Source organism: Rhinolophus sinicus, chromosome X (genome assembly GCF_036562045.2).
Source record: "Rhinolophus sinicus isolate RSC01 chromosome X, ASM3656204v1, whole genome shotgun sequence".
In the NCBI taxonomy this organism is placed as follows: domain Eukaryota; kingdom Metazoa; phylum Chordata; class Mammalia; order Chiroptera; family Rhinolophidae; genus Rhinolophus; species Rhinolophus sinicus.
This window is the reverse complement of record NC_133768.1, coordinates 42,171,836-42,192,903: the sequence shown is the minus strand read 5'-3', so window position 1 is coordinate 42,192,903 and position 21,068 is coordinate 42,171,836. Positions and strand designations below refer to the sequence as shown.

General features: G+C 48.0%; 1 protein-coding gene across 20 annotated transcripts in view; it reads left to right on the top strand.

The window, feature by feature from the left end:
* HUWE1 (HECT, UBA and WWE domain containing E3 ubiquitin protein ligase 1) overlaps positions 1-17,938 on the top strand; it is a 160,820-nt gene extending 142,882 nt beyond the window's left edge. For 16 of the 20 annotated variants that reach the window (XM_019718910.2, XM_074323887.1, XM_019718916.2 and 13 more), the window contains 23 exons: positions 769-1,060; positions 1,258-1,388; positions 1,914-2,128; positions 2,205-2,493; positions 2,634-2,736; positions 3,575-4,121; positions 4,799-5,405; positions 6,239-6,357; positions 6,467-6,623; positions 7,819-7,951; positions 8,218-8,420; positions 9,013-9,140; positions 10,470-10,566; positions 11,458-11,613; positions 12,023-12,268; positions 12,484-12,601; positions 13,252-13,392; positions 14,378-14,665; positions 14,791-14,896; positions 15,437-15,554; positions 15,860-16,041; positions 16,530-16,720; positions 17,319-17,938. In XM_019718910.2, coding sequence (XP_019574469.1) covers positions 769-1,060; positions 1,258-1,388; positions 1,914-2,128; positions 2,205-2,493; positions 2,634-2,736; positions 3,575-4,121; positions 4,799-5,405; positions 6,239-6,357; positions 6,467-6,623; positions 7,819-7,951; positions 8,218-8,420; positions 9,013-9,140; positions 10,470-10,566; positions 11,458-11,613; positions 12,023-12,268; positions 12,484-12,601; positions 13,252-13,392; positions 14,378-14,665; positions 14,791-14,896; positions 15,437-15,554; positions 15,860-16,041; positions 16,530-16,720; positions 17,319-17,421 — 4,670 coding nt within the window. In that variant the 3' untranslated portion in view covers positions 17,422-17,938. The remainder of the gene's footprint in view (positions 1-768; positions 1,061-1,257; positions 1,389-1,913; positions 2,129-2,204; positions 2,494-2,633; positions 2,737-3,574; positions 4,122-4,798; positions 5,406-6,238; positions 6,358-6,466; positions 6,624-7,818; positions 7,952-8,217; positions 8,421-9,012; positions 9,141-10,469; positions 10,567-11,457; positions 11,614-12,022; positions 12,269-12,483; positions 12,602-13,251; positions 13,393-14,377; positions 14,666-14,790; positions 14,897-15,436; positions 15,555-15,859; positions 16,042-16,529; positions 16,721-17,318) is intronic. The other 4 variants (XM_019718919.2, XM_019718913.2, XM_074323886.1 and 1 more) reach the window with 3 other exon arrangements.
* The last annotated feature ends 3,130 nt before the right edge of the window (positions 17,939-21,068 follow it).

The following is a 21,068-nucleotide window of genomic DNA, read 5'->3' as shown; positions in this document are numbered from 1 at the left end:
GAGATTTCTTCTCTGTGTCCTTAAGTGATTATGCATCTGAGTGGAATGGTACTAGTGATGATGCCAACAGTTTGTTGACGTAATCACTATTATTGAGCCGTCATGCTGAGCTTATTTAAAAAGAACTCTCCAGAGTAGATGGTGTTATCTCCATGAATAAACTGAAACTCAGAAGTGAAATAATTAGCCCAAGGCCACTCAATGAAGTGGTTGAGCTGAGATTAAAATCCAGATCTATATGACTCGAAAGCTTGCTCTCCTTCAACAGTTCCAGGGATGCAAGCATGTGGCCCCACTCACACAGCTCTCACATCCTGGCGGACACCATTTATCTCATGGCACTATTTCCCACAATTCTCAGCAGTGTTCCAGCAGGCCAGATGGAAACCTGTTCACCATCACTGTTCTATCATGCTGTCTATGATGTGTTACAGAGAAACCTTAAGATGTAGGGTTTTTTTCCTTTAATGAATTTTGTTTGTTTAGATAAACAGAACCAACATGCATATATACATGCTACCTGCAGAGACTCTGCAAGTGACAGGATCCCTTATCTGGGATGCCTAGGGAAGATGTTTCACAGAGCTGGCAGTTCTGAGCAGAAGTGGTAGGGAATGAATCCCTGGAACACCATAAATATTCAGCAGATGATAGAAAGGACTTGAGATGAGCCTTATTGAAACAAATGAAATTGAGTGGGAACATCAGGCTAGCGTGGAGTGAAGGTGGAGAAGTGAGAAGTCTAATCTGGCTGCTTCTTAATTCCAGGCAGAGATCTAACCTCTCCATGTGACTTCCTCCTAGCCTCTCTTTCCCCAGAGAGAGCTGAAGATTCTGATGCACTCACAGCTGTCAGCAGTCAACTGGAAGGCTCTCCCATGGACACCAGCAGCCTGGCTTCCTGTACCCTGGAGGAGGCTGTGGGTGATACCTCAGCAGCTGGCAGTTCTGAGCAGCCCACAGCAGGCAGCTCCACTCCTGGGGATGCCCCGCCAGTTGTGACAGAAGTACAAGGCAGGGGTGATAGGTCAGGGGAACCTACCCAGGCCCCTGAGGACGGGTAAGCACTGTGTGAGCAAGAGGAGGGCAGGATGTGTTGGCGGGTATTTCAAGCCACGTTCATACTTGTTAATCTAATGCACATGCTTGGTACACTGGGGAAATCAACCTGGCTTCTATGAGAAAGGGGTATTATAGGAGTAGTTTATAAATGGGAAAATACAATACAGAGAACAACCTGAAAATGATTTCCTTCAGCTCTCCCCCTGCATCCTCTGAGAGTTCTTCCACTAGAGATTCTGCTGTGGCCATTTCTGGAGCAGATTCCCGGGGGATCCTAGAAGAGCCACTGCCTTCAACAAGCAGTGAAGAAGAAGATCCCCTTGCAGGTGAGCTGCATGTGTATCCTAGGATTTGTTAGGCTTCTCGTAGCCCTTGGCATGGAAATGCCCGCCAGTCAAACAGTTCAATCCCGACGGAGGGCGGCGTGTATATGGGAGGACCGGCGGTAAGGGTATGTGGTGCCGCTTAATGGAATGAACCCAGGCTTTGATGTCAAACTGATCTTAGCTCAAATCCCCCCTCTGCTGCCACCTCCTGACTTTAGGACCTGGGGCCATTACTTAGCTCCTCTGATCCTCATTGATACTGAGGGGGTGATAACAGCTACATGCTGGGGTCTTGATGAAGGTTAAGTGACTGCATACATAGAAGCTGGCACATAACAAAAGCTCTCCCGAGCCTAGGGAAGGTGGGTGGGCTTTCTCTGTGTGTCCTGTGTCCTTTGCATGCAGTGAGGACAAACATCGCTGGTTTCCTCAAGCAAGGCCATGGATTTCTTTCCTTCAGTTACATCTTGGGCATCAGATGTAACTAGAGGTGTGAGTTCCTTCACATCTTGCATCTCCCTTCAGGTATCAGTCTCCCTGAAGGTGTGGACCCCTCTTTTCTGGCTGCTCTGCCTGATGACATCCGCCGGGAAGTCCTGCAGAACCAGCTGGGCATCCGTCCACCCACCCGTACTGCCCCCACCACAAATAGCTCAGCTCCTGCAGTGGTAGGGAATCCTGGTGTGACCGAAGTGAGCCCTGAGTTCCTGGCTGCCCTGCCTCCAGCCATCCAGGAGGAAGTATGTGAGCGGGGAGCTGGTGAGAGCAGGCTGCCTGGCTGGAAGTATTTCCCCATTGACTTCTTCTGGTCCGTAGGTGCTGGCACAGCAGAGAGCTGAGCAACAGCGGCGGGAACTGGCACAGAATGCCAGCTCAGACACCCCCATGGACCCTGTGACCTTCATCCAGACTCTGCCCTCAGACCTGCGCCGGAGCGTCTTGGAGGACATGGAGGACAGTGTGTTGGCTGTGATGCCACCTGACATTGCAGCCGAGGCTCAAGCCCTGAGGCGAGAGCAGGAAGCCCGGCAGCGGCAGCTCATGCACGAGCGGCTCTTTGGGCACAGCAGCACCTCTGCACTTTCTGCCATTCTCCGAAGCCCAGGTATGAAGGGAGGCAGGGGGAGAGCTCTGGAATGTCGAGCTTTGGCCACATGAGGCTCTGTAGTTAGTTCCCCTTTGTATTACCTAGACCTAGCTTATCACTCCCTCCCCAATTTCGGTTTCCTTTCTCTTTCCTTCCAGCTTTCACCAGTCGTCTGAGTGGCAACCGTGGGGTCCAATATACTCGCCTTGCTGTGCAGAGAGGTGGCACCTTCCAGATGGGGGGTAGCAGCAGCCATAACAGGTACCTTTGTCTTTTTTTTTTCACCCTGCCTTACCACCTTTCACATCTACAACTGGTCCAACTCCCTTAATTTATAGATGGAGAGGTTGGATGTCCTCTCTAGGGTATTTCCTTTAATGAGTAGGGAAGCCAGATTCTTGGACACTCCCCCTTTAGAAAGCCACACTTCCGGCTTAGTATAGCTACTGTGGGCATAGTCACAGAGTAAGGCAGGCTGTCAGCAGGCACTAGCTGTGGTTGTAACAAGAAAAGCCACTTGCTTCCCATGCACATAGTAGAACATGGAGCCACCTGCCTTGGGATTGTAGCATCTAGGCTGTAGAAGTGGAGAGGAGTTAGTTATTAACCAGGCAGAAGCAGAGTAGAGTCAAAATGTGAAGGGAGTGTGATCAGCTCCTACATATGGCAGGCAACCCCCTCTCCCCCACGCCCTGGTAGTCTAGAGAAGGCAGAAATAAGCACTCTCTCCTGAGACTTTAGGTGCAGTCTGATTTTACCAATTGATGATATAGACCTGGGCTGGAATCTGCTCTCTTCTCAATTGTGTGATGTAGGGCAAGGCACTTAACCTGTTTGAGCTTCTTGTTCATCATCTCAGAAATAGGCGATTCTCTAGTCTTTACAAACAGCCCTTTTAGGAAGCTGTTACAGACATTGTATAGTGCCTGGTACATAGTAGGGTACTCAAGGCAGTTGTTAACTGTTAAGAGCTCTCGGACTGGACACCCTCCCTTCTCTAGTTGTCTTGGAGGTATCCAGCTCATCCCACTCCCCTAAGCCTATGCCTGATCCCAGAGCTCTAGCTGAAGTGTTACCCAGAAACCATGCTCTGTTCCAGGCCTTCTGGCAGTAATGTGGACACTCTCCTCCGCCTCCGAGGACGGCTCCTTCTCGACCACGAAGCCCTGTCTTGTCTCCTGGTCCTACTTTTCGTGGATGAACCGAAGCTCAATACTAGCCGTCTACACCGAGTACTGAGAAATCTCTGCTACCATGCTCAGACCCGTCACTGGGTCATCCGCAGCCTGCTTTCTATCTTGCAGCGCAGCAGTGAGAGTGAGCTATGCATTGAAACACCCAAGCTCTCCTCAAGTGAGGAAAGGGGCAAAAAGTCAAGCAAGAGCTGTGGGTCAAGCAGCCATGAGAACCGGCCCCTGGACCTGCTGCATAAGATGGAGTCTAAGAGCTCCAACCAGCTTTCCTGGCTCTCAGTATCCATGGATGCAGCCCTAGGTTGCAGGACTAACATATTCCAGATCCAGCGTTCAGGTGGGCGCAAACACACTGAGAAGCATGCGAGCAGTGGCTCCACTGTCCACATCCACCCCCAGGCTGCTCCTGTTGTCTGCAGACACGTTCTAGACACACTCATTCAGTTGGCCAAGGTGAGGAGCTTGAAGGAACCCAACTCCGGGGGATGGAAGAGGGGTGGCAGCCACAGCCTGAGTGACTTGTGAACTCTGAGGGAGCCAGCAGGCCCTTCTTAGTTACCTGTTATTGCTGAAGCCTGTATTGTTTCTGAGAAGTTGTTTGGTAAATGACTTTCTGGGGTTTTTATCTTCACTTTACAGTTTTTTCATGCATTATCTCATTCAACCTTCAGCGGTCTGTATTATTCCCATTTTTACAGATGGAGAAGCTGGGTTACAGCAATTTTTAGTCGCTATGTCATGTGGCTAGTAAGTGATAGAGCTGACTGGACCTAGAACTTAGTTTAATCTTCTTTATAGTAAGCACTGCTGCCGTTTAAGGGCCTGCCTTGTGCCAGGATCCACGCGAAATACATTACCTCCTTTCGTCTCAACAATTTCACAAGGTGGTTCCCCATTTTATAAGTGGGGAGAACAATGTTCAATAAAGTTTGCTAATCATCTGTTGACCTACAAAGCCCTTGTTTCTTTCTCTAGGCCGCTTGGCCATCAGTCGGATAAAAGTCCCATGTTCCTTTACCAAAGCTGTCCGGAGGAGTGGAGAGCCTATGAACCAGTGGTCTTTCCTTGTCAGGAAGATGTATTTTCTATGTAGACCCCCTAGACCAAGCTTGTCCTTGTTTTCCCGGCAGGTGTTTCCCAGCCACTTCACACAGCAGCGGACCAAAGAAACAAACTGTGAGAGCGATCGGGAAAGGGGCAGTAAGCAGGCCTGCAGCCCGTGCTCGTCACAGTCCAGTAGCAGTGGCATTTGCACAGACTTCTGGGACTTACTGGTAAAACTGGACAACATGAATGTCAGCCGGAAAGGCAAGAACTCCGTGAAGTCAGTGCCAGTGAGCACTGGCAGTGACGGGGAGAGCTCCCCGTACAGCCTCGAGGCCTCTCCACTGGGGCAGCTCATGAACATGTTGTCGCACCCAGTCATCCGCCGGAGCTCGCTCTTAACTGAGAAACTCCTCAGACTTCTCTCTCTCATCTCAATTGCTCTCCCGGAAAACAAAGTGTCGGAAACACAGTCTAATTCTGGCAGCAGTGCTTCCTCCACCACTGTTGCCACCTCAAGCACATCTACCACCACTACTACCACTGCCACCTCCAGCACGCCCACTCCCCCCGCTGCAACCACCCCTGTCACTTCTGCTCCAGCCCTGGTTGCTGCCACGGCTATAACTACCATTGCCGTAGCTGCTTCGACCACAGTGACTACCCCCACAACTGCTACCACTACTGTTTCAAGTAAGTGTGGATGTCAGCTGGGAGCAGTGGGGTGTTTACACCCACCTCACCCCTCCACTCCCCGTCCAGGTATTCTTCCATAAATGATCATGATCGGCGTGGTTTGTGTTTGTAAGAGCCAGATGTGGTCTTTCTCACCCTCATCATCACCAGAGCGCGTGTATGTGTTCTCTCTCTCTCTCTCTCTCTCTCTCTCTCTCTCCCTCCCCTCCCCCTCTCCCTCTCCCCTCCCCCTCCCCTCTCCCCTCTCCCTTCTCCCCTTCCTCCCCCCTCCTTCCCTCCCTCCTTCTCCTCCCCCCCCGCCCCTCCCTACACACATGCTCCTATGAAGACCAGCGGGCATTCACTGAATGTGGCTTCTGCTAGGCTAAGCACCAAAAGGAGAGATCGAAGGTCCCTATCTTCAAAGAACTCCCAGCCTTTCCAGCAGGGTTGAGGGAGTCAGTTCTCAGAGGAAAGAGTTCAAGAGCAGGAAGGATACAGTGTGAATTGGGCTAGAATAGAGTAGCCAGCCTGTCCCAGGAAGTGAAGGGAATAAGTCCTACAGCAAACTAGTAAGAATTATTTGAAGAAGTAGGTTTTGAAGAGTTGGGGGCCTTCAGAGGGGACTCTGGTTGGGAGTAATACCTGGGATTCTTTATCACTTTAGAAGGTACAGTCATAAGAGTCCTTCGCATCCTAAGTCATTTGGATTTGGCTTTGTTGGGTGGATCTTTTTCACTACTTTCCCATTTTTCAGCCCTGGACAGTTCAGCGATTCCTTGGTTCTGCCACTTAAGTCTTTGGTGTGGGAGTTTCAGAGGCTTACAATGTTCCATCTGTTTTCCTCAAAGCTTCTACTACTAAGGCCAGCAAATCTCCAGCGAAGGTGGGTGATGGGGTCAGTAGCAGTGCAGACTTTAAGATGGTATCCTCAGGCCTCACTGAAAACCAGCTGCAGCTCTCTGTGGAGGTGAGTCGAAGCTCTTCTGACCTCCCAAGGTTGGGGGAGAAAGGGTAGATGGGGGTGGATAGTGCTTCAGTTCTCAAGTGAGGGCTTACTCCTCCCTTCGTTTGCTCAGGTGTTGACGTCCCATTCTTGTTCTGAAGAAGGCCTAGAGGACGCAGCTAATGTGTTACTGCAGCTCTCTCGGGGGGACCCTGGGACCCGGGACACTGTTCTCAAGCTGCTGCTGAATGGAGCCCGCCATCTGGGTTATACCCTTTGTAAACAGATAGGTAGGTAATAATAGGAATAAAGCATCATGTCTTTCTGAAACCTTCCACTGAGGTGTCACCTCTTTCTGGAAGGCTTCCCTGAACCTCAAGCTGAATCCGACTCCTCTGTCCTTCTGTAGCACAGCTTCCATGCTCTCTTCGGTTATGACACTGGTAGTACTGGGTTGTCATCTAGTTTCCTCTGCTCAGTTACTCTAAAAGAGCAAGACTGGGCTTCTCTGCATTCTCAGTACCTGACACGCAACAGGTAATCAGTGTTTCTGAAGGCAAATGAGCATGTAGAGGACCGCAGTTTCTCCATCCTGGGCACTCCTAAGAGCCCTATAACGAGCCTGTTGAGGCGGCATTGCCGCCTTGGCGATGCACCTGCACTACGTCAGGCTCAGGAACTGAGAGTCAAAGTAATAGCCTCTGCCTTTGTGCAGTTTTGAAGGTACAAAAATTTTAAGAACACTTGCAAATCATCTAGCTTTAGTCTTCCTTCTAGTTTTATCAAGAAGAAAGCTAAAACCAAGTGGTAAAGTGATTGAATCAGAGTGGAGCCAGATTTTCTCTCAGCCTAGTCTCTGCTCTCTCCCACCCCCATCCCAATCACGGGTCTCCCCAGGTCTTAGCTACCTGCTCAGTTGTCTCCTCACAAGTGTCCCTGGAGCTAAGGTGATAAGAGTTGATTGGACTGTATGACCCGGGGCATTCTGTGCTGCCCGAGAATTGTAACGGTCTTCTTTGTGGAAGAGGCTTCTGACCTTTCTTGACTGCTACTGTTTATTCAGCACCCGCAGGCCAGGCAATGTCCTAGGTACTCGGCTACACAGTTACCTCCTAATTCTTAAAGCAGCCGTGTGATACTAGTATTAGTCCCGTTATTAAGATGGGTAGGCAATTTGCCTAAAATCTCCACAAAAAAACCTCAGAACTTCAAGAGGATACAGATTCCAAAACATACTTTTCCCCTTACTGAGCAGCATTTTGTGTAGATTCAACAGATTCTTGAGGCCAGGTAAATTGGGAGTCCCTGAGTGGTTGATCCAGGGGCACACATAGCAAGATGAACAAAGCAAAATACCTAGTCACTCCAGGTTCTCTGTAGCTGAGCAAAGAGGATGGTCTGAGCAGGCTTTTTGGATAGGTTTGTCTTTCAGCTGCGTCTCTGGGGGAGTCTCTAAAACACTTGCTGGCTCCTCTGCCTGCCCAGGTACCCTTCTGGCTGAGCTGCGGGAATATAACCTGGAACAGCAGCGGCGAGCCCAGTGTGAGACCCTCTCTCCTGATGGCCTTCCTGAGGAGCAGCCACAGACCACCAAGCTGAAAGGCAAAATGCAGAGCAGGTGGGTTGTAGCTGCCCATAGGGCTGTAGGACTGGAATCGAGGACATTCTGAAAGGTGGCTCTTGCTGGTTTCCTGGTGGTGGGTTTTTCCCCCTCTGGGCAGATTTTCTTATCTGTCCTGTACACACTCGACCCTATTTTTCCTATTTGTAAGATTTCCTTGTGAGATTTCTCAGTCCTCTGGTTGACACCAGAAAGCCCTGCTTGCTCTGAGTACTTATGCTTTGGTGCTGTCAATATACGCAAGCCACCTCTACACTATCCAGGTTTGACATGGCTGAGAATGTGGTAATTGTGGCATCTCAGAAGCGACCTCTGGGTGGCCGGGAGCTCCAGCTGCCTTCTATGTCAATGTTGACATCCAAGACATCTACCCAGAAGTTCTTCTTGAGGGTACTGCAGGTCATCATCCAGCTCCGGGACGACACACGCCGAGCTAACAAGAAAGCCAAGCAGACAGGCAGGCTAGGTATGGAACTGGAGTGTCCAGTTGAGGGTCAGGGTTGGTGGTGGAGAACCCAGTCCCTGGAGGGCAAGACTTAATGTCATGTCTCCTTCCTGTTTGACCTTTCCAAAAGGAAGTGACGATCCTTTCTTAAAATGTTGATGGCTGCATTCTGTATCTCACTCAAGCTACCTGCATATGAAATTCATTAGTGCAAGTAGGAATTAAGGGGGAGTGGAAATCTGGCAAGGAAATTGAGGGCGGATCTTTTGCTGAACAAAATTAACTCACTGAGTATGCCTCCTTTCTGCTTCCTTGATCACTCTTGACTAAAACATTGCAGCCATGTTGCCTCAGACATGGCCTGCCAAATCCTTCCTCTCTCCTCCTGTCCCACAGAACCCTCTCACCTGCCACCATCCGTCTGCCTAGCACCATGGCCCCTGCCCTTGTCTGTAACGGTAGCTCTTAGTGCCTGATGATAAGCACTGAAGTTGCCTGAGCTAAAGCTCAAAGACCTCAGCAAGATGCCCTGTGGCGGCCCAGAAGATGGGAGAGAGAATATCAGTCCCTCTTTTTACGTTTTATATCTTGCCTCCTTCTTTCTTTCTCCCAGGTTCCTCCGGTTTAGGCTCAGCTAGCAGCATCCAGGCAGCTGTTCGGCAGCTGGAGGCTGAGGCTGATGCCATTATACAAATGGTACGTGAGGGTCAAAGGGCGCGGAGACAGCAACAAGCAGCAACGGTTAGCATGATGCCTGTGGCCCCTCATTCATTTGTCTCCCCCCTCCCCACCACAACATCAGTGGGGTTTCACTGCGCTTACCTTGTATGCTTTTGCATTAAGTTTGCTATATGAATGCTCTGGACAACAGGGTTACTTTCTGTTGGTGGTTTTTTTGTGTTTGTTTTGTTTTTTCTTTTTTTTTTTTTTTTTACTGTTTGTTCATTGGTTTGTTGGTTTGGTGTGATTTTGATTTTTAAAGCTTGGCTATCATACCCGACTCCTAGCTATCCCATCAACAGTGGTGCTTTTGCAAACTGCATAATGCTAAGTGTCTGGGTTCTGAGGGGATGTGGGATGAAGATTTTTCAGTCTCTTGGAACAATGCAGGTACATCAGAGGCATCTCAGGAATCCTGCCTTTTTGAAAGTCCCCTAAACTCGGTACAAATCCCACGCAGCCTCTTCTGGCTATGGCTGGTCCTCCACCCTGGCCTCTGCCTCTGTTCTCTGTACTCTCTTGGCACCTAGGCACTCAGGCACTTTTAGGAGGAAACCTTCAGGTTCCTAGGTAGCCAGCTCATTGTTGGGATCCCAGCACAGAGTGACTACAGGAAAGGCCTGGCATCATGTATGTATGCTGTGGCACTCTCTCATTGTTTTCCTGTCCCTGCAACATGAAAGTCACCTTCCCAAGATCCAGGATAAAAGGTATCCTGAGGCCTGGTTTTTCTTTGTATAGAATTACTGTTATACAGTAGGGTTTCATTGAGCATGCTGGGAACAGCCTAGAATATGAGGGCCGTGACTCCAGGAGGGTAGAAAGGAAAAAGAGAGAGCTATTGTTCTGGAGTATTTTTTCTACCCAGTCTTTTCCCCACACACACACCTGATAGGACAGATGTTGGCTTTTTAAATAATCACACGCATCAAAAGTTGCACTGATATCTCTGTTATTTCCTCTTTTATGAGCAAACAGAAACAGAGCAAACCTCCCTACCGCCATCTGAGCTTTATATTTGTGTGCACATGTAAACTGTCCCCAGAAGAAATCTTGAAGTGTGTGCCCAAGAGGCTGGTGTATGACTGCACGTAGGTCTGGAGTGGAGTGGAGGCAATGCAGGCATCATCCAGGGAGCTCTTTGGAAAAACTTGCTAGCTCAAGGTGGGGGATAGCAAAGTTGGTGGGAAGGCCATTCTTTTGTCCTGGAGAGCTATGATTTCCTGACCAGATATGGAAAGCTTCTTTCCAAGCTTATGATGTGTGAGAAGTGGTAGGACCAGCCTCTAGCCTGTCCCTGAGGAAAGCAGAGTTGCACCCTTTATGTGACTTTGTCTCCCTTTTATCCAGTCGGAGTCAAGCCAGTCAGAGTCATCTGTCCGGAGGGAGGAGTCACCCATGGATGTGGACCAGCCATCTCCCAGTGCTCAGGATACTCAGTCCATTGGTCAGTACTGCTTCCCATTTTCAGCCTAGCAAAAGGGAGAGCCAGTCTTCACGGAATGTCTGCTGGAGCCACTGTTCTCCACACACATAAGCTCAGTGTTTTCCAATTTGTTCGAGCAAACACTGGTTTCTGCAAATGTTAATAGGCATTTACCAGCCAAGATCACTAACCATCACCACTTCTCCCTCGTTGCAGATTCGTAGCACATATTGCGATTCCTGTAGTAAAGAAACTATGTGTGGAGACAGCAGGTGTTCGAATCTTCCCCCCCCCCCCCCCCGTTTACTAGCTCTGGGACCTGAGGCTCACCTCTTTGCTTCCATTTTCTCCTTTAAAATAGGGGTATTCATAGTTAGGATTAAATGAGTTAACAGTGCTAAGAGTATACAGTGCTTAGAGCAGTACCTGGCACACTGCGGCTGCTGTTATTCGCAGCATTTCTCAAAGTTAATTGTACATAGAAGGCTTTTTGGCATCCCTTTAACACATTCCTGTGGGATAGAGTTATCATAGGACACCCATTTTTGAACTACATTAAATCACTTCCTAATCCACAGGTGCTCTGGGAGTTGATGAGGCAGTGAGTGGACCAGCCCTATAGTAGAACTTCTCTGCAGTAGCCACATTTCAGGTGCTCAATAGCTTGCACTTGAAATGTGGTTAGTACAACTGAGAAACCAATTTTGTTATTGTATTAATCTTACTGAATTGAAGTGTAAATGCCGTTCAGTGTAGGACTGGAGCTTGCTTTCAGATGTCATTCAGTGTCACTCAGTGGCCAGTGGGCCCGGTCTACTTGATCTGCCACATGGCCCCGTGCATTTGGTCTGGGAAAAATCTGAATGAAGGGAGATCCTTGAAGGCTGTCTGACTATCCTGTGTGCCCTGTAGGCTCGGATGGAACCCCACAGGGGGAGAAGGAGAAGGAGGAGAGGCCTCCTGAGTTGCCCCTGCTCAGTGAGCAGTTGAGCTTGGATGAACTATGGGACATGCTGGGGGAGTGTCTGAAGGAGCTAGAGGAATCCCATGACCAGCATGCGGTGCTAGGTGAGTAGTGGCCCGAGGGCCCAGGTCCCAACCCACTGATCTGCCAGATTCATTTTCTTCCTTCCATGTCAGCCCTCTCTGTCTCTGTAATGAGGATTCAAAGGAGAAGGTTTTTTTCTCTCTGACTTCAGTGTCAGAAAAAAGATTTGCCTTCTCTTTTTATGGCTGGTATCTTTCACTTCTTAGACCAGGGGAATCTTTATACAACTGACTGCCTATCCCAGTTTTCTTTGGCTTCAAGGAAGCTCTGACCTCCTCTTGGCTTCATTTTTCTATGCTACCATTATATTTCCTGCAAGTTTTCATTATGTGTTCTTCTGTATTGTACTCTGTAATCTGGTTATGAAGAAGAAGGAGGTTCCTATGTTGAAGTTAGTCAAATTCACCTCACTGTCATTCCTACCCCCAGTGCTACAGCCTGCCGTCGAGGCCTTCTTTCTGGTCCATGCCACAGAGCGGGAGAGCAAGCCTCCTGTCCGAGACACCCGTGAGAGCCAGCTGGCGCACATCAAGGACGAGCCGCCACCTCTCTCACCGGCTCCCTTAACCCCAGCGACGCCTTCCTCCCTTGACCCATTCTTCTCCCGGGAGCCCTCGTCTATGCACATCTCCTCAAGCCTGCCCCCTGACACGCAGAAGTTTCTTCGCTTTGCAGGTATGGGGAACTCTCAGGCCCCCAAATGTACAAGGCTTTAGTTTTTACAGGATCATTGCATACGTTTATCCTTAGCTGACATGTGTGTGTCTGTCTGTCTGTACACGCCACTACCATTTTTCCCCTAAAACAAGGAAGAGAGAATTGTTGGCTGGATGGCTGCCGTCCAGTCTGACCCATGACATGCTGATTCTTGCTGTCCTTTCTCCCCTCAGAGACTCACCGCACTGTGTTAAACCAGATCCTGCGCCAGTCCACCACCCACCTCGCTGACGGGCCTTTTGCGGTCCTGGTGGACTACATTCGTGTCCTCGACTTTGATGTCAAGCGCAAGTATGTGCCCTGGATGTTGGGGGGCACAGGGGACTGGAGCTCTCCAAATGGTATCGCCTCTCAGAAAGGAGCCAGAGTTCCTCCTGGGGCGGTGTTTCCAGGGAAAGACGTTTCCCTCGGTGGCAGCCCTTGGAAGGGTGTTGGGCGGGAGAGAAGTGACTCATCTGTGCCACAGTCGTCGTACCTAAATACTTGCTGGCCTTTTCCATCCCGCTCTGCGTTCTTCATCAGAGAAATACGAGCCTTTGTTTAACCACATGATTTCTGAAGTCCTGTTCCACCCTTTGGGGTAATACAGGAGGTACAGGTAGCGATAGTCCACTTAGAGCAGAGCTAGCAGGGGCCGCCCAGCACTCCTGTCTTCCTTCCCTTCTCCTTCCTGTGCACCTGCACGGGCTTGGCTGCTTGTTGCACAAACTCCATGTCACAGTCCCTGTGGGCCCCTACTTGGTGGAGATGGGAAAACTGAGAGGTGATAGTAAATAAACTCTCTCTCCCAACTACTGGGCACTTGCCCAGGGAGACCCAGGTGGGGAGCAGAATCAGAGTGTTTGGAGGATGGAGGAAGCCTCATTGTGAGTCTTCGTCCTGATCAGACAAACCGATTTGCCACCCTCAATCCTGTTTTCCTTCCTTTCCTGCCTCCCAAGATACTTTCGCCAAGAGCTGGAGCGTTTGGACGAGGGTCTCCGGAAAGAAGACATGGCTGTACACGTCCGCCGTGACCATGTGTTTGAAGACTCGTATCGTGAGCTCCACCGGAAATCCCCTGAAGAAATGAAGAATCGATTGTAAGTGCCCAGAGCAGAGAACAGACAGGATGGGAGGGTGGAGGCTCTTCCTACGAGGTAGCGAAGGCTGGCTCAGGCCCCGGATGTGCAGGGGAACTTAGGAAGGTGCTGCCCTCCCCAGTAGGAATTCCCAGTTGGAATCGGGCTTAGATCATCTCACTGAACTACCTTCCATCTGCTTGGCCTGGTCTCATAAGACTGGTCTTCTGCTGGCTGGCTGGCTGGTCCTTGGGCTGAGCTACCCAACAATTTCCAGATAGACAGAAGAAGAGTCTTTGGCATTTACAGAGATACACCTCATGGCTTCACAGACAGGGTGTTTTTCCGGTGTTAAACTTGGAATGGGGGAAGCCTGCTGAGCAAATGGTACCTTGGGTTGGGGGAGACTACACTTGCATGAGTGGAACCCCACCAAATTGGTAATCGCTCACTGGTGATTCTGAAGCCACCTAGAGGAGATTGGCAGTTGGCATTGCCAAGTGTCATGGGATCCATGAGACCAGAGACCTATTGGAGCAGATTAAATGCTCCCAAACTCAGGAACTTGATTCCTCTTCTGCCTCGTGGCATGGGCTTGCCATCCATGGAATCACGGGAAGTCAGTGGTTTCTGAGGTGGACTGAGCCCTGCTCCTACACCACCCAATCCTTACAGACGTTAGACTCTAGGCTCAGTGCTCTCAGACACCACTTGATTCCTCCTTTCCCTGCTTCCCCTGAGTGAGGCCTCATTTAGGCCTTTATACCATTCCCGATGGGGTTTTCTGGAATATTGGTCAGCCTTTACTGGTACTTCAGGACATCTTTTCTATCGATGATGCCTTTTTTTGTCCCAGAGCCCTCTGGGCTGTCCTGGCATTCTGCGTTCACTCTGTCCTTGCACTCCCCAGCCACTGCTTCAGTCGCTCACGCACTCGGGTCACGCTCCATTACTGAGTGAATTTGTCCTGTGCTTTCTGTACATCTGTTTCTGCTCTCTTGTGCAGGTATATAGTGTTTGAAGGAGAAGAAGGGCAGGATGCTGGAGGGCTCCTGCGGGAGTGGTATATGATCATCTCTCGGGAGATGTTTAACCCTATGTATGCCTTGTTCCGTACCTCACCCGGTGATCGGGTCACCTACACCATCAATCCATCTTCCCACTGCAACCCCAACCACCTCAGCTACTTCAAGTTTGTTGGACGCATTGTGGCCAAAGCTGTATATGACAACCGCCTCCTAGAGTGTTATTTTACTCGGTCTTTCTACAAACACATCTTGGGCAAATCTGTCAGGTGAGGCTGTGGCACAGGCCTGAGGCTGTCGTCAGTCATGGGAATCAGGTCCTTTTCTTCTGTCCCGGCCCTGTGTTCCCTGTCCACCGCCACTACCCACGACCCTGTCTAATTGTGTTTTTTAGATATACAGACATGGAAAGCGAAGATTACCACTTCTACCAGGGCCTGGTCTATCTGCTGGAAAACGATGTCTCCACTCTAGGCTATGACCTCACCTTCAGCACTGAGGTGGGTCAGGAAATCCTGACTGCATGTATCCCAGCTAGTCTAGGAAACGCATTGCGAGATCGCCCTTGACCCGGCATGGGATAACCTCGTGTTTTGAAGGAAGCATCTCGACTTAAAAGTCCCATGCCCCATTTACCGGAATTGGTAAAACAATCGAGGCTGTTTCCTAGTTTCCCTTTTGTAAAAAACAATGCCCCAGTGCATGCTCCAGTACATTATTCTTCATTCCCAAAGATAGTTCATTGTAGAAAAATTAATATAGAGGTAAATGAAAAAAAATGAAGGTTACTCTTCCCCCAAACTTTTCTGTAAAGATTGTATTATGTTACATGTGTTAGCCATGCCCTTTTCCTTTTTCCCCTTGGGCTTTCCCTATTTGGGAGTTACGAGCTCATGAGAAAAGTCACTTTTTTATGACCTTGCTTCATATCCCTGCCCAGGATGTGGAAGAGTTTAGGGTGTGTTCCCAGGTATCTGTGTACGTCCAAGTCCCATCCTAGACCAAGCCTGATGCATATGATTGGTGTTTGGGTGTTCTAGGTCCAGGAGTTTGGAGTCTGTGAAGTTCGTGACCTCAAACCCAATGGGGCCAACATCTTGGTAACAGAGGAGAACAAGAAGGAGTATGTACACCTGGTGTGCCAGATGAGAATGACAGGTAGGGGAAATGTGCCTTAGACTTCTTGTTGCTCAATATGCGAAGAGGTCACGCCTCACTTCATTTCACAGACATCGTTTCCTCTTCCCCTATGCCAGCCACAAATGCCTTGTACAAAATGAGTCCAAAAACTTAACCAAAAATATTTCCCTTCATTCATCCTCATATGGGGGCCTAGAAACAGAGTGGCAGATGAGGCAGGCCATCCATCAGCATCCTAATAGCAGCAAAAGCCAGATTGGGAATCTAACCTCTAACAATTGTGCAACTTCAGATGCCACATGGCTTGTTGGTTCTCTCCCCAGGAGCCATCCGCAAACAGCTGGCAGCTTTCTTAGAAGGCTTCTATGAGATCATTCCAAAGCGCCTCATTTCTATCTTCACTGAGCAGGAGTTAGAGCTGCTCATATCAGGACTGCCCACAATCGACATTGATGATTTGAAATCCAACACTGAATACCACAAGTACCAGTCCAACTCTATTCAGGTAAGCTGCTGCTGGCATCGCCCAAGCCCGTATCCCTCAGCAGTGCTAGTTTGTACGAATCGTTTGTATAAATAAACCAGTACTCTTAAGGGAAGCAGGTTGTGGGTGACCACTTACCTACCATGTTTCCCCGAAAATAAGACCTAGCCAGACCATGAGCGAACTCTAATGCGTCTTTTGGAGCAAAAATTAATATAAGACCCGGTCTTATATTATAGTAAAATAAGACAGACCGGGTCTTATATTAATTTTTGCTCCAAAAGACGCATTAGAGTTCGCTCATGGTCTGGCTAGGTCTTATTTTCGGGGAAACACGGTGTATATAACTATTCTTTCAGGGCGTGTTTTCAGGTGATGTTCTTGCTCATCTTATGAATGAACTTAATCCCATCTCACCGAAGGGACTTGCCCTAAGATTCCAAATCCCCTTCCTCCCTCTTTTCAGTAGCTCTCTACCTAACCTTAGCTTCTTCTGTCCCTTCCTGCAGATCCAGTGGTTCTGGAGAGCATTGCGTTCTTTCGACCAAGCTGACCGTGCCAAGTTCCTCCAGTTTGTCACAGGTACCTCCAAGGTGCCCCTGCAAGGCTTTGCCGCCCTCGAAGGCATGAATGGCATTCAGAAGTTTCAGATTCATCGAGATGACAGGTCCACAGATCGCCTGCCTTCAGCTCACACATGGTAAGATGAAGGATTTGTTCTCTTTTTCATCATTCAGATTGAGCTTGCATATATGCCACTTCTAGGCCCCTGCCCAAGGTCGATAACCCAGATCTGGCCCCGGCTACCCAGGCCTTGGCATAGCTCAAAATTTGGTGGTTTTGTGCAAAAGCTGATGTCTGAGGTGAGAAGCTGGCCCAGACTCACAGTGGGGCTTGGAAGACATTGCAGATGAACACTGCCACGTGAGGCCACGTGTGTTCTAGGACTCGGCGTGGCTGGAGCAAGGAGTTGCAGGGGTCGTAAAGCTAAAAAGCAGTGGAAGCTTTTTCAGCGGGGGTCGGATCACCAGGGACCTTGAATGCCTCCTTGGAGGTTGCATGTTAGCCCGTAGGCGAGGCCATGGTGTTTAAGAAGTGACAGAGTCAGATCTACACGTTAGGTGCCTGGTGGCTGGTATTGGGACTGGATGAGAGGAGGACAGTCCAGGCAAGGATAAGACGGATCCGTAAGAAGAGAGGAGGAGGTTCCCTTGGGGAGAAGCCAAGGTGGGCACGGGGGGAACGCAGGGATTTGGTTACCATTTTTTATTACAAACTGATTTTTCTTCTTTCCCTAGTTTTAATCAGCTGGACCTGCCTGCCTATGAGAGCTTTGAGAAGCTCCGCCACATGCTACTATTGGCCATCCAGGAGTGCTCTGAAGGCTTTGGGCTGGCCTAATAAGGCCCCACCCTCTGCTGTGAGGTTTTTCTATCTTTGGTGGACCTGGGAAGGGGGAAATTAAAACAAACCAGAAAGAAAATGTCAAAAACCAATAAATGAAATCTACCAACTCACCATGTTTGTGTCCCAGCTGCCCCATCTTCTCCAGCGTATACCCATTCCCCCTTTCCTGCTCATTCTTTCTCCTCTCCCTTTCTCACCTCCCCCGTTCCATGCCGTCCATGATCCCCACCCCATGTGTTAAAAAGGCAGTAGCCTTTGCAGGGACCTGTTTGTCCCAACTGTTTGAACAGTGTGCTCCTCAAAGAGTCTGTGTTCAGAAGGATTTGCTGCATTGAGACTTGAAACCTTTGGATAGGGGAAAAAATTATATATATATATATTTTTTTGTTCTGTTTGCATTTCTTAATTTGTGCTTGGAATGTGTTGATGTGCACAGCTAATGATTCAATGCGAGACAAGGTTGGAGTCTGTGTTGTGGAGGTTTCAAATAAAGAGCACTCTTCATAACTCACTTTCCACAATGGAGTTTTTTTTCAAACTTCTAGATGGCTGGCGAAAAGATCCAAATGTATTCTCCAGAAAACCATCTCTGCCACCACCACTGGTGCATCCTCCTCCTTCAAAGTTGGTTTCCCGAAGTCAGGAGAGATGAGCAGCCACCAGGAACTGGGGGAGGCTGTTTTTTTGGAATGGGATCTGTCTGCACTTGGGGGCTGTGATGGTGTTAGAGATGGCAGCCAAGGGCAAAGTACCACCTTGCTCCAGGGAAAAAAACCAGTAGTAAGTAGGTTGTGAGAAATGTCCTGAGAATGCACTCAACCCAACCCACCATTCTATTTGGTGAGCCTTTACAACAGTCTCGAATACGGGACCCACTTAAAATTTTGATTTCATTTATTGATGTTTTAGTTTAATTCTAACAAATTTTAATACGCAAATAATTTGACAGGCTCTCCAGAAGAGCAAGTCTAACCAGCATTTTGTTTTTGTTTCGTCGCCTGTCTGCCAATCTGTTCACCTGTCACCCAACAGTCTTGTGGTTTTTACTCCATCCAGCATTTAAAGCTGATCTAAGGACTTTGATGGTTCCAGCTTCCAAAGAATAAAAGTTTAGTTAGAAAAAGAACCCCAAGTGCTTGCTTTGTGTGGTTTTTCTCATCCTCAGGCTCTGCTTCTTAAAGATTTTCCCCTGGACCATGTCCCAAAGTGTGGATCTGGGAAAGCAGTGGTGTGTCCTTAACCTGATCCCCGATGCAAATGGCTGTTGGATATTTTCTCCTTTTTTTTCAAAATCAAACTTTTCTGTGCCTAGCCCTGCTGATGACTGACAGATGAATCAGCCCTGTCCCTGCTATTGAGCTTCTAGTTAAGGGGAAGAGACTGATCAGTTCTGCGACCCATGTAGGAAGGGGGTGTCTGGGTGCCCAGAGCAGAAAAGTACCTGATTTAGCCAGGAAGGTCAGGGAAGACTCCCTTGTCTGCAGCACTTGGGTTGAATTGTAAAGCTGTGTAGGAGTTAAGATTAAGGAGGGGCGGGTAATCTAGGTCAAGGCAGCAGGAGTCCAGTTATGTGATAATGGTGGGACTTGAGCAAAGGTTGGTTGCCTGAGATGAGGCTGGGAGTCCAGCAGGGCTTTAAAATGAATAAAGAGAAATACAGTAGAATCAATCAATGAGCTTAGAACTGCTTTGAATAATCAAAGTAGAATAAAGCTCTGACAGATCATTTAAATTTGAAGAGTTGGGATTTGGATGTGGAAGCTGTGGGAGTACAGGTGGAATAAGCCTGAAGGAAATCAAAGCAAATCTAATTCATTAGCATACTACAAAAACCTAATGTGACCAAGTATGATTTGCCTTTGGGTTATACGTGTGGTGTAATAACTTCCCACTTCAATATCCAATGTGAAAAGTCTTTTCCATAGATGGAAGGCACTTGCTAACAACTATTCCTGGTAACTTGTAAAGGTAAAGACACTGTTGATAAGTTAGCTTCAGACCAACAGCCAACACCACACTGGGAGCAGAAAATGGCCAATTATCGCCATTAGCACTATTCTGCCAGTTCTAACCATTTCAGTAAATTAGGAAACAATTAGAACTGTTGGCTACTAAATCAAGAGAATCAAGTTATTAGAATTTAAAACAGTCCAGCAAGAGGCCTGGTTATAATGAGCAAAATAACTCATAAACATTTATTGTCCAACAAGTATAAGTTGTAATAAATTCATAGAACGGAATCCTATACAGCAGTAAAATGTATCCATTGCATATATCAACATGCACAATCTCAATGATAAGCAAAAAGTACAAGACCTGTTTAAAGGTTACAAATAATACTACATAGGTATGTACCAAGAGCATGAAAAACCACATCCATACAGACAATTAAGTTCACGAACTCATCCTAGAACAAGTGCTACATACATCATTGCTGAGTATCACTAAGGTCACCTTTGAAGTACTCCCCTTGGGAAAGCTATGCACCGACGCCAGCGCCTAGTCCACCCTTCACAGCAATTTTGGAACTCTTTTTCTGGAATGGCCATCAGAGCTGTCACCCTTGATGTCCTGAACGTCATCAAAATGTCTTGCTTTCAACATTTTATCTTCAGGTAAAGAAGTCATTGGGGGCCAGATCAGGTGAGTACGAAGGCTGTTCCAATAGTTATTTGTTTACTGGCTAAAAACTCCCTCACAGACAGTGCTGTGTGAGCTGGTGCGTTGTGATGTGAGAGCCATGAATTGTTGGCGAAAAGTTCAGGTCGTCTAACTTGCACACAGCCTTTTCAGCACTTCAAATAGTAAACTTGCTTAACTGTTTTGTCCATTTGGTACAAATTCATAATAATCCCTCTGATATCAAAAAAAGGTTAGCAACATCATTGCGACGTTTGTGAACTTAATTGTTAGACCTTGTATGTATGAAGAGTGTGAAAACCCATGCATGAGTATAACCAAGTGCACAATGTTCAGATAAGCTATGAGGGACACAGGGATGCGGCTGAGAAGAGGTAATTATACAGAGGGCTTCAAGTACATTGGTGATGTTTTCTGTTAGCTGGGTGGTGCTGGGTATATGGCTGTTCCTTACACTTCATACTATAATGCTTTGTATAACTTATACACCTGAAATCATAATTTTTAAGATAGACTTAAATTTCACAATGCATTTGAGGTAGGTAGCAGGAAGTCAATAACAGGCCTAATTATACATGAAGGCTAATTTAATAGCTGCTTGCATGATAAGGTAAAACATGTCTCTTTTTGTCCCCTAATAATTCCCTCCACTGATCTGTATGTCGATTACCACAGGTTAGTTATCTCCTTATTAGTCCCCATATAATTAGGGTAGCCATGTAATCTATCATCCACAGTTGGACAAATTTAAGAATAAAAATGGTGCTGTTAATACTTACGCTGGACCACAGATGCAAACAAACCCGATAAACAGATGAATGGCTATACTTAAGATGCATATCTGTCTTGTCTGGGGAAACAATTACTACCCATTGTAAACAAAATATTTTAATGAGCACTTACCATGTACTGACAACACCCGAGAAGTCTGCTTCCCAGAAATTCACTGAAGAGAAGAAAGCAGGTATTAGGAAAGTGCAGGGAGCAACAGGTACACAAAG